Below are 13,527 nucleotides of genomic sequence, written 5' to 3'. Positions count from 1 at the left end.
TTTGAACAATCAGATTTTATTTTAAATCTGAAAAAAAAAATGTTTGATGATTGTGCTTTTTCTCATGTGCTTCTAGTATGTTGAGGAGAAGATACAGATAGTGTGTAGTATGACTTTGTTTTGTTTTATGATTTGTTATCTTGAAGTCTTCGTGAACAAGAAAGTTAGGCAGATGATATTGAAAAGGGAATGGGAACAAGAGAGTGTCCATTTGAGAAAAAATTCCTCCCTGTTGATTTCAGAAAAGAGTGGACTAAATGCCATTCTCCTCAAGTAACACATGCCTCATTCCCAGAGGCTGTTTAGTTAAAATGAATTTCATGGCAGATAAGGAAAAGGAAAAATTCTTGAATCACAATTGCAAAAATTTGCTCAGTCAACCTTAATTTATCCAATTCTTTTACTGCATAAATAAAAGAGCATTTTCTTTGAATAATGGCATATAGAGGGAGAGTCTTCATAGTAAAACACAAATTTATGGTAAGGAAAAATGCTAAATAGGAAGGGAGGGAAAGCAATCCAATGTTAAAATGATGACTTTAGGGCTGAATAAATATGTTCACAGGATAGACAAATACTGCCCTAGCTCATCAGATGAACTTTGCTATCCAATGAAGGAGAGACCCTCTGTTAACTCAGTCACCTATTTCTTTAAGATACTGCTAAGTAACGAGAAAGAAAGTTGACTTATTAGCCACCTCCTGCAACCACACATGCTTATGCTGTGACATCCTACCTCTGGAGGCATGGTCTTCAAGTGTCCATCACCTTCCACACTTCTGGAAAGCCCACCTTGCCACTGTGTACCACCACAGGATCTCTCCCAGTGTCCACCTCTCCAGTAACCACCTACATAGTGTCTGCCCAAACCTTCTCCTTTGAAGGCCTCTTTACATTTCCCAAAGCTAACAGAGTCTTAGCAACTGGCAGAGCCAAACACCACAATGACAAGTGGATCCTCCATTTCATGATACTGCAGAAAATACTCTCTGTCGTGGTACTCTGTCATGGTAAGAGGCAGCACCTTCACCAAACATCAGCCCTTGATCCCTCTGGGATGACACTTAACAGAACAAGATTTATAGCCTGAGCTTATTACCATACAACGTTCAGGATGCTTGAAAATTCTCCTGGGTCTGACCACCACTTGTTCTTGGGGATGTGCAAAAAAGATAATGCTTCTTTGAATGTATGTTCTTTCCTTCTCAGTTATCCCCTTGTTCATTATTCCTTTTCTCTGGGATCTCATTCCCAAATAAACCTTGAGTATGAGACTGTCATACTCAGAAAATTTTATACTTTTCCAGAAAATTGTGCCTGATTCTAAAGTCTCAGACTTTTCAAGGATTCTTAGGAAATGGTCTCAGAACTCTTCATCCTGGAGATGAAGGCAGGAGAATTCATCCATAGCTTCCTGCTAATCCCCTTCACCACCATTTGTTCAATCTGGTTCTGTGTGCAATAACTCCACCACACTTCCAGACCAAGCACACAAGCTTGCACTGTGTTCCACAAACACCCTGCACTGTAGTATCATAGAAGCCTTGAATCAGGAAGGAGGAGGGGGAATCCTGCACAAAGCCCATCCAGACCTATATGAATAGAGCCATATAACAGTCTGTGGATAAGAGATAAAGTAGAGAAAATTTATAGGGATGCTTGAGAGGTGTTAGAAGAGTTAAAACAGTAAGAGCAAGATATAAGAATATTAGTATCCTGTGATCCTGAGGGTACATTAGTATAAAAGTCAGAGGCATATGGGGAGATACTATTGCAATCAGAAACCATGTGGCTTTTCAGCAAATTCATTGGTCAATCCTTGACAGACAGTGAAGGAATTGAGCTTCTCTAAATAGTAGAAAAAGCATTTATCCCCAGCTATTCAGTACATGGACAAAGAAAGGCAGAGGGTAAAAGGCAAATTTCAGGAGCTAGAAATGAAAATATATTGCTGGGGGAAAGGAGACACAAGTCAGGCAGATGCATCAGGTCAAAGTCCAGAGAATATCAAATGACAACCCTTTTTTGCACTCAGGGATGTGGGTCTAGGAAAGACATAAGAAGCAGTAGCCTATTACCATGGACAACCAAGGAATAGGAAGCAGGTTCCCCTAGGTCTCAGAATCCCACCAGATCAGCAGCAAGGTATGCTTGGAACTCCCTCTGCAGAGTCCTTAGAGATGGGGTCTGGGTGAGGAGAGGCCTAGGAGACAGTTAAATTGATGCAAGAGGGTTGGAATCTAGGCATGGTAGTGGCAGTGGCCCCAGCCCAAAGGGGAGTGACCACTTCAGCTCCAGCAGACACGGAGACAGATGGATGGGGGCAATGGCAGAAACATCCATATCTCGTTGAGCGCTTATTTCTTATCCTAGCTGATGCCATGAGGCTCATTTCAAGAGAGCATTTCCCTTGAAATGGAATTAGAAAGAAATTAGAAATGACATTAGAAGAAACTTCTTAGTAGTTGTCAAAGTATCTTCCGGGTGTCTTATAACAAATGTCATTCATTCACCCACCCATTCTATAACTGTCAATCCCCAGGAGCATCTACTCCACACTAGCCACCATGTAGGGATTGAAGTATAGAATAATGGCTAGGGGTACACAGTGGGTGGAGCTTCTGGTGATGGCTAGCTAGGCTCAGCCTCAAGTTCAGAGGAGGTAACATTCCCATGGAGCCAACAGATACCTCACAAACATTTAGGTGAGCCAAGTAAGGAGGGAGGGGCCCCCCAAACATGGGTCTTAATGACTGAAATTTTTCAAAGACCGTAGCTTTTTACAGGTTGTATGTTGAGAATAGGCCTGCATTAGTGACCTCAGTTTTATTTTTTCTTGAGCAGAGTGATCTTTGGTGTTAAGGATCAGGGAATCCTACATCTCTTGTCCCTGTGCTGCTGCAGGAAGGGACTCCCATTACAAGCAGAGTCCTCATGGCCTAGTGTTAGGTTAATTGAACAAGTAGATGAGCTCACAGGGCTGCATTGCTCTGAGGCTGCTGAACCTGATTACTTTCTCCAGCATTTTCACTGATCAGGGTCCTCATGTCCTATCTGCTATTGGCTCTGAAGCTTTTCTTGGAGTAAAGACTGTTTATGGCCAAAGAGGCATTTCAGCATTTCCTCTCTCTTTCCAGGCCAAGGTACACTAAGTGATGGATAAACAGAATCACTTTTTTCCATCTGGGGAAATTCACACCACTATGCCCTTGGTCTCCCAGAATAACCACAAAGATCTTGTTTATCTCCATCTATATCCACTTCATGTGTTAAGCAGCCCAACAAGCCTGATCTGTGCCAAGAGTTAGGGCCCTCCAGAAAAAAGGAGTGTTTCTAGTTCTAGCAGCCCTAAAACTTTCTTCTCTCTCATTTCAGGCCACACTACCCTCATGATCAACACTACACCTGGGTTCAAAGGATGCTCAGTCAGGATTAGGCCAAGGTGACATCATTGTCATATAGTAAATGCCAAAAAAAAAAAAAAAGTCAAGTAGGTGGTTTCATCACAAAAGCTGAGCCAACATGTAAATCAAGAGGTTGGGGTGAATCATATTTAGCAGGCAAAGAATGAAGAAATAGCAGTTCCAAAAAGATTCCATTTCCTTGAGACAAGTCTCAATCCTTATATAAAAGGCCAATTGGTTGGGGGCACCACACCAGATTCAGCTGACCACATAGCCTGCTCCTGTATGCATAACAGGTGAGTCTCTTTCTTTGAAACTCTTTACTATTCACTCAAGGTATCTTATTTTTATTGGAACTTCCCTGGTCTTCTTGGTATCTTTTCCCCATTGTTGGAATTTACTCATCAGAGTCATAGCCTCTAGAAATATCTTTGTTTTAAAAATAATCATATTTTGGGCTTAAAGGGACTTGTTCTACCAGTTCCTGCTGTGTTAGTGAGAGAGGGCTGGGTTGTTCAAGAACCCAAAGCCAGCAAGATAGAGATGAGACCTGAGGTTCACTTCACTTTTAGTGATGCTATCATTCTTAATTCATAATTTCAATACAGAGAATTTTATTCTTCCAACAAATCATTTTGTGAGAATTTACTATGTTGGGCAGCTCACCTACTACAAAAACATTTAGACAATAGGGAACACAGTCCATGAAACTACAATTTATCCAGGGGAAAAAGAAGACATGGTCATGAAGAGCTGAAATTGACATACAAAGTCATCAGCAGGAGGTGAGAAAGGTGAGTGAAGTACTGTGGCAGTTTGGGAGACAGATGATTTCTGGAAGAAATCTCTAGGAAAACTTCCCACAAGTATCATATGAGACCATCTTTGATCCATGGTGGCTGAGCAGGATTTGAACAAGCAGGAATGAGGAAAACATTGGAGGCCAAGGAAGGTGGGAGCAAAGCCAGGGGTGAGATGGTGTAGGTTCTAGAGAAGTCAGTAGTTATCTTACAGATGACAAGCCATTCTATTTGTTGGAAATGTGTGGGTGGGCTGAAGTTACAGGGTTGTTGCTGTTATTAATTTTTCTTTTAAACAATATCACATTTCTATATGCTCCAATCTTGAGATTTCACATTCTTGCCAGGAGCCTGCTGTTCTGTTCTGTTGTAAATTGGTTTTTAAGATGTGCCAGGAAGATAGAGGTTCTATCTTGGTTTGTCAAGTGAGACAAACCAAATTGCCTTTACATTCCTCCTTCTCAAAAGCTCAGAAATCATTGATGTGTCCATTGTGGTAGAAAGGGAGAAAGGAAAACATTTGTTTCCTAAGAGAACTGAAGCAGCATTGAACATGGCTTCTACCCTAGTTAGTCCCTGTTTAAGTCATCTGTTCTGTCTGTTGGTCCAGCCTCCTGTGAAGCATGAGTTCTCATCAGCAGAGGCAACCCTGCACCCCTCCCCCACAGCCTCAGCAGCAGCAGGTGAAACAGTTTTGCCAACCTCCACTGCAGGAACCAGGTGTCCCCAAAAGCAATGAACCATGCCACCCCAAAGTTCCTGAGCCCTGTCACCCCAAGTTTCCTGACCCATGTCCCTCAACAGTCACTGCAGCACCAGCTCAGCAGAAGACCAAGTGGAAGTAATGGGGTCCATAGCCAAACAAGCCCTTGGAGAGCCAATAGCCAAATGCTGAACCTCCTCCTATTCTGCTTTTGCATCACATTTGCCTTGCAGCTAACATGATGTCACCCTGACTTATAACCCCTTCTCACTTGCACCTAAAAACGTGTGCTATGAAGTTTTTCTTCCCAACACTCTAAGCCCCTGAGACTCTGATTTAGGCTGCAGGTCTTGGTACCTTGGAGCCTCAGTTCCAACTGTTCAGGATTCATCTGAAGAAGTACATGGAGGTGATAATAAGAGGATCAGCTCTGTTCTTCCCCCATTAAATGTATTTTCAATTCCATTCCTAATTATGTACAGTGGTCTGACCCAATGCCTTCCTTTCCCTTGTGAAGTAGGACCTATTTACAGGTTAGTAGGACCTATATAACAGGCCTCACTCAGAGGCATTTGGTCCTGATTGTTTGTGGAGGAGGGTGTGGTTTGCCCCATGGATCCTTCCTGGGCGTGCAATTGGAGGTTGTGCAGTGCCACCAAGAGGCTGATGCTTTGGACCTCTAGGACTGGAGCAGGGCTCCTCTTCATTTCAGTGAGTCACATCAGAATCTTGTTTAGTGCCTGTCCAAGCTGACTCCTGATGATTTCAAAGGATGTTGTTTCTATATATATGTCTATGCCCCTCATTTCCTGATAACCATAATTCAAATTCTCAAATATATCCAAAGACTTGGAGGCTCCACTTGTGTTTTCTCAACCAATCCTCTTCCATTCACTGAGTGCCCACTCTGTGCCAGAAAGATGATGGGGATTCATGGTGCTTGCTTTGGGCATTTACATTCTTCTAGAGAGGTGTACTTCATTCCCTGCTTTACCAGTCACACAAACAAATTGACATACTCATGCATGGTAGTGAGGAAGTCTCCCAGAGTAACACAAGAGCTCATCCTCTATATCCCTCAAGTGGAAAGCTGTTCACTTCACACATGATATGATAGGAGTCATGGAGAGTAAGGACTATGAAACCCACCATCCCATCTTCTTAGAGTATAGAAATGTCAACTATACATTTTTATATATGTGTATATATTCATTTTTTAAAAGTATGTTTTTTTATGTTATTGAAAGAGAAAGCAAATTTTTCTGCATGAAAAGAGACACATTTTTCCTAAGAAATAATAAACAAACCATGAACATTTGGTAGAACTCAAGCAATTCTGTTATTTTTGATCATAATGTTTTTACCTGATTGCATCTTTAAGATTATAACATCTATTTGAAAATATTCACCCTAAATGTCTTATGATCCTAAAAGTCTTCTTGTTTAATTGGTAGATAAAGTCTACTATCATATTCAAGTAAATACTGCTTCCTAGTACCAGAACCAACTAACCAAACAAACAGAAAAATGTGTTTATATCATGCTATGTTTATTTGTCAACATAGGCTAACTGCTATAACAAACATCCTCCCTCCCCCAGTTGTTGTGTCTCAGCCCCATAGAAGTTATTTCTCACTTATGCCCAAATTCAGTATGGGTTGGCCAAGTCTTTGCTCCATTTAGTCATAAAAGGAGCCAGGTTCCTCCCCACACATGGTCTCATCATCACTGAGTGCCTTGTCCTTCTCTGAATTCAGGTACAAAAGCATGGAAATCAACTTGTATGGGGAGGACACCTAGAATCAGTGATGACGTACATCCATTCTGTGCATAAGAAGGACTTAGGTGGGGCTTGGTCACATTGTCTTGTATATCCCACAAAGAGATAGACTACAAAAAAGGGTAGTATATCCGTGTGCAGAGGAAAATAGCTCTGGTGGGCCTTCAAGCTCTGCCACTTGCTATGCTTCTGATCCTCAAAATATCCATTTAATCCTTGTGTCTCATAAGCAGAACTTAACGTCCCAAGGAGGGGGAAAAAAACACAATCTAGAGTCAAAATCTCAAGTTTCTGGGTGATATGAAATTCTCTCTACCATGTCTTCTTAGGGCTCTTACTGATTCAGCAAACTATGAAATAAACTAATGAACAATTTCTTCCTGTTATCCAGCATCCAATGGTGACATCAGTACATGAAAACTAAAGAGAAACGACCATATGCAAGGATAAATAGTGGGAGACAAATGATATAAGTAGGCCCTAGTATTCTGACATTTAGATGGGCAGGCACTGTGAAGCCATTCCCTCCCTGACTCCAACATCCAGAAGTGACAGAAGACCTATGATAAGGTCTTGATTCTGCTCTTTGGAAGGTACTCCTTTTTCCTTCATGGTCCATCATTCTGCTGTTGGTAGGATTATTCCTTTTACAAGATCAAATACTAAGTGTGTGTTGTGGATAGTGCTCTCCTTGTTTAAGTAAACTTGGTAGCTCACTTTCTAACCAAGTGTGATTTCAAGGTTTTTAGAAACATATTTTGTTTTATATGAAATCCAGTCTGTGGTTACTTTGAAGATATGATTCCTCAAAAACTTCATAGACTGCTAATCTATTTGCTTCCAATCAGTTCTATTAGGAGTAACTATATCCAATTTTTTTTCCCAGAAAACATTCCTTTTGAAAGATTGATTGGTTGATTTTTAGAAAGAGAGAGAGAGTGGGGAGAGAGGCAGAGGGTGAGGAAGAGAGAGAATCTCAAGCAGACTTCCAACTGAGTGGGGAGCCCTATGTGGGGTTTGATCTTACAACCTTGACATCATGACCTGAGCTGAAATCAAGAATTGGATGCTCAACCAATTGAGCCACCCAGGCACCCACTTTCCCAGAAAACATTCTTATGCTTATCTTATTTATTCTTATGCTTTTATTTTTTTTTAAAGATTTTTATTTATATATTTGAGAGAGAGAGAGAGAGAACATGAGAGGAGAGAGGTCAGCTGGAGAAGCAGACTCCCTGCTGAGCAGGGAGCCTGACACGGGACTTGATCCCAGGACTCCAGGATCATGACCTGAGCCGAAGGCAGTCACCTAACCAACTGAGCCACCCAGGCGCCCCCTCATATGCTTTTCTTAATGTCTTTGTCAACTCTAGCTTCTCTGACACTACTTGGAAAAATAAACTGAAGTGGGAGCATATTAAATCTTAATCTAATCTTGGCTGCAAACCTGAATATTAATCCTCTCAAAACCACTCTTAATTTTATCTTTTTCTATTTAGTATCTAAAAGTAACTGACTTTCCCAACTTTCCAGATTCCTGGTTTTCCCCCATTCCCTTATATTCCTGTTTGAGAAAAGAAAATAAACCCAATTTTTCTTTTTTTTAAATGACTTTATTGAAATAGAACTCACATCAATGAAATTTACCCTTTTCTAAAAAAATGTGTTTCAAGGCTGACAGTCCCCAACTTACAATGGTTTATATGTGACAAGTTTTTGATTTTACAGTGGTGCAAAAGCCATAATGTATTCAGTAGAAACCATCCCTCAAATCTTGAACTCGGAAATTCTCCTGGGCTAGAGAAATGCAGTACCTACTCTCTTGTGATGTTGGTCAGTGGCAGTCGGAGTTAGTAGTCAGCCATGTAATCACAAGAGTCAACACCAACACACTGACAACATGCTGCATGCATATGACCATTCTGTTTTTCACTTGTACAGTGTTCAATAAATTACAATATCTATAACAATTTACTATAAAATGGTCTTTGTGTTAGATGATTTTGTCCAACTGTAGACTCATATAAATGTTTTACACATGTTTAAAGTAATTTGGGCTAAGCTATGATGTTCAGTAGGTTAGGTGTATTAAATGCATTTTCAACTTAAAGCATTTTCAGTTTGTGAAAGGTTTATTAGAATACAACCCCATCATAAGTTAAGGAAGGCCTGTAGTTATTTCTTTGTTTTGTTTTGTTTTTAAGATTTATTTATTTATCCTAGAGAGAGAGAGCACCCACGTGAGTGGGAGGAGGGGCAGAGGGAGAGAGACAGAATCTCCAGCCAACTCCCTGCTGAGCATGGAGCCTAACACAGGGCTCAACCCCATCACCTCAAGATCCCCACCTGAGCCAAAATCAAGAGTCAGTGCTCAACCAACGGAGCCACCCAGGTGCCCTGGAAGGCCTGTACATTTGTACAGTGATCATCAATATCTAATTTCAAAATACTTGAATTTCTCCATATGGATAAACTGTCACTTTCCCCCAAGCCCTTGGCAAATATTAGTCTACTTTGTGTCTCTATATCTTTGCCTATTCTGGACACTTCCTGTAATGGCATATTTGGACTTCTGGTGTGTGATTCTTTAACTTATCACAATCTTTTAAAGATTGATCCATGTTGTAGCACATATTAGTATTTCAAATAATATTATAATGCCAAATAATATTTCACCACTTGGACATACCACATTCTTCAGCTGATGTGCATTTGGGTTGTTTCCATTTTTTAGCCATTATGAATATTGTTGTTATGAATATGAATGTGCAAATTTAATGTGAATATATGTTTTCAATTTGCTTAGATATATAGCTAGGAGTGGAATTGCTGTGTCATATGGTAACTCTATGTTTCACCTTTGGAGGAACTTCCAAAATGTTTCCAAACCAGCTGCACAATTTTCCATTCCCAGTATCAATGTACAAGAGTTCTAACTTCACATCTTCAGTGACACTTCTTATTGTCTTTTAATTATAGCCATCCAAGTGGATATAAAGTGGTATTGTGTTATGGTTTTAATTGGTTTGCATTTCTATAGCAAGTAATGATGGAAAACATCTTTTCATGTACTTATTACTTACTATTCATTTGTATAGCTTCTTTAGAAAAATATCTATTCAAAGTCTTGGCCCATTTTTAATTGTACTATTTTTCATTTTATTCTTGTGTTCTAAGTGTTCTTTATATACTCTGGAAAAAATGATTTACAAATACTTTCTTATTCTATGGGTTGTCTTTCACTCTCTCAGTGGTGTCCTTTAAAGCACAAAAGTTTTTAAGTTTTCCAAGGTCTTATTTATCTCTTTTTTTTTTTCCTTTTGTCACTTGTGAGTTTGGAGTCATAGCTAAGAAACCATTGCCTAATTTGAAGCAATAAAGATTCATACTTACATTTTTTAAGAGTTTCATAGTTGTTGGATTTACATTTAGATCTATGGTCCATTTTGAGTTCATTTTTGTGCATAGTATGAGGTACTGGTCCAATTTTATTATTTACATATGGATATCCAATGGTCCCAACACTATTTGTTGAAAAGACTATACTTTCCTCCATTGTATTCTTCTGTCACTTTTGTCAAAAATAATTGACCATAAATGTAAAGATTTGTTTCTGGACTTTCTCCTTACATAGTTTCACATTGTCTTGAATACTGTAACTTTGTAGTAAGTTTTAAAGCTGGGGGAAGTACGAATCCTCCAATTCACTGTTTCTTTTTCCAGACTGTATTGGCTAGTTGGGTCCCTTACATTTCCTTTTGATCTTTAGGACCTGCATATTAATTTCTGCAAAAGTGGTAGCTAAGGGATTTTGATAGGAATTGTGTTGAGTACATTGATCAAATCTGGGGAGCATTACCATCTTAATAATATTAAGTCTTCCAAACCTATATATATTTTTTCATTTCTTTCAGTAATGTTTATAGTTTTCAGTGTACAAGTATGGCACTTCTTTTATTGATTTTATTCTTAAATTTTTTATTCTTTGTGATGCTATTATGAAAATAATTGTTCTATTTTCACTTTCAGCTGTTCATTATGTATAGAAATATAAATTGATTTTTTTATCTCAGTCTTATATCCAGCAATCTTGCTGCACTTGCTCATTAGTTCTAACAGTGTGTGTGTGTGTGTGTGTGTGTGTGTGTGTGTGTGTGAATTTCTCAGGATTTTCTACATATGAGATCATACCATCTATGAAGGGAAATAGTGTTATATCTTCCTTTCCAACCTAAATGTGTTTTTGGTTAATTGCATAATTTTCTCCTTGTCTAACTACCCTAACTAAACCTCCAGTACAATGTTTAGTAGTGCAATAGAGTGTCAAGAATGCACATCTTTGTCTTATTCCTGATCTTTGTGGGAATTAATCTGGTCTTTCTCCATTAAGCATGATGTTACCTATGGGTTTTTAACAGATGACTTTTATCAGGTAGAGGATATTCGAAGGTTTTTTAGAGTTTTTTTGTTTTGTTTTGTTTTTAATGATGAAAGGTTGTTACATTCTGCTGAATGCTTTTTCTGAGTTTATCGAGATAACCATGTGTTTTTTTTTTGTCCTTTATCCTATGAGTATAGTATTTTTGCTATGGTATGTTGATTGATTCTTTATGTTAAGCTAACTTCGCATTTCTGGGATAAATCCCTCTTGCTCATGGTGTATAATCTTTCTCATAAGTTAAAGGATTTCATTTGCTCATGTTTTATTAAGAATTTTTCATCTAGAAGTGCCTGGGTGGTTCAGTGGGTTAAAGACTCTGCCTTCAGCTCAGGTCATGATCTCCGGGTCCTGGGACCAAACCCCGCATGGGACTCTCTGCTCAGCGGGGAGCCTGCTTCCTCCTCCCTCTCTCTCTCTGCCTGCCTCTCTGCCTACTTGTGATCTCTGACTGTCAAATAAATAAATAAAATCTTAAAAAAAAAGAATGTTTCATCTATTTCCTTGGTGTTAGTCATGATCTCTCCCTTTTCATTCATAATTTTATTGATTTGGGTCTTCTCTCTTTTCTTTTGGATTAGTTTGGCCAATGGTTTATCAATCTTATTGATTCTTTCAAAAAAACAGCTTCTAGTTTCATTGTTGTGTTTTATTGTATCTCTAGTTTTTATCTCATTGATCTATGCTCTAATCTTGATTATTTCCTTCTTGTGTGTGGGTTGGCTTAATTTGTTGTTGAGTCTCAGGTTCTTTAAGATGTAAAGAGACCGGGTGCATTTGGGATTTTTCAATTTTTTTGAGCAAGGCTTAGATGGTTATGTATTTCCCCCTTAGGACCACCTTACCGTATCCTGTAGATTTTAGGTAGAAGTGTCATGTTCATTCTCCTTGGTTTCCATTAATTGTTCAAGTTCTTCTTTGATTTCCTGGTTAATCCAAACATTCTTAAGCAGGGTGGTCTTTGGCTTCCAAGTGTTTGAATTCCTTCCAAACTTTTCCTTGTGGCTGAGTTCTAGTTTCAAAGCACTGTGGTCTGAGAATATTCAGGTAATACTCTCAAACTTTTGGTATCAGTTGACCCCTGATTTGTGACCCAGTATGTGGGCTATTGTGGAGAAAGCTCCATGTTTCCTCGAGAAGAATGAGTATTCTATTGTTTTAAGGTAGAATATTCTGTATATATCTATGAGGTCCATCTGGTCCAATGTGCCATTCAATGCTCTTGTTTCTTTATTGATTTTCTGCTTGGATGATCTATTACTGAAAGTGACATGTTAAGATCCCCTACTATTAATGTATTCATATCAATATGACTCTTTATCTTGATTAACAGTTGTCTTATATAGTTGGCTGCTCCCATATTGGTGGCATAAATATTTACAAGTGTTAGATCTTCTTGGTGGCTGACCCTTAAGAATGATGTAGTGTTCTTCTGTATCTCTGACTACAGTCTTTAGCTTAAAATCTAATTTATCTGATATGAGAATCACTACTCCAGGTTTCTTTTGAGGTCCTTTGGCATGAAAGATGGTTCTCCATCCCTTCACTTTCAGTGTGGATGTATCCTTAGGTTCCAAATGGATCTCTTGCAGACAACATATGGACAGGTCTTATGGTTTTATCCAATCTGCAACCCTGTGCCATTTTATGGGAGTGTTTACATTGTTCATGTTGAGAGTGATTATTGAAAGATAAGTTTATATTGACGTCATGTTGCCTGTGAAGTCCTTGTTTCTCTAGATTGTCTGTAAATTTCTGTTCTATGACACTCTTGGGTTCTTTCTTCTTTTATAGAACGCCCCTTAATATTTCTTGTAGTACCAGCTTGGTGGTTACATACTCTTTTAAACCTTGCTGGTCTTGGAAACTCTTTATCTCTCCATCCATTTTGAATGTCTACCTTGCTGGATAAAGTATTCTTGGCTGCATGTTCTTCTTGTTTAGTGCCCTAAATATGTCTTGTCAACCCTTTCTGGCTTGCCAGGTTTCTGTGGACAGGTCTGACATTACTCTGATGGACCTTCCTCTGTTCGTAAGAAATCTCTTCCTTCTAGCTGTTTTCAAAACCTCTTGTCTAAAATTATGATTCATCAGTATTGCAATCAAGTGCGTCAAGGTCTTTCTAGATTCTTTCACCTTGGATCATCAAAAAGTATTATCAACAGTTATATGCCAAAAAGTTAAGCAACCTAGATGAAATGGATGCATTCCTGGAAACCTATAACCTTCCAAAACTGAATCAGGAAGAAATGGACAACATGAATAGACCAATATCTAGTAATAAGATTGAAGCAATGATCAAAAACCTCCCCAAAAAACAAGAGCTCAGGACCTGACAGATTCCCTGGGGAATTCTACCATCCAAAGAAGAAATAATACCAATTCTCCTGAAGCTGTTTCAA

General features: G+C 39.0%; 1 protein-coding gene across 1 annotated transcript; it reads left to right on the top strand.

The window, feature by feature from the left end:
• Positions 1-4,827: 4,827 nt before the first annotated feature.
• LOC308341390 (uncharacterized protein) lies at positions 4,828-5,049 on the top strand (the record flags this gene model as incomplete). Its single annotated transcript, XM_080801316.1, has 1 exon — positions 4,828-5,049. One exon carries the CDS (start codon positions 4,828-4,830, stop codon positions 5,047-5,049), a length of 222 nt encoding a protein of 73 aa, XP_080657442.1.
• Positions 5,050-13,527: the final 8,478 nt, after the last annotated feature.

The sequence above is a fragment of the Martes martes genome (genome assembly GCF_963455335.1).
Source record: "Martes martes genome assembly, chromosome: 4".
In the NCBI taxonomy this organism is placed as follows: Eukaryota; Metazoa; Chordata; class Mammalia; order Carnivora; family Mustelidae; genus Martes; species Martes martes.
The sequence above is the reverse complement of the archived record's forward strand: the minus strand, read 5'-3'. Positions and strand labels throughout refer to the sequence as shown.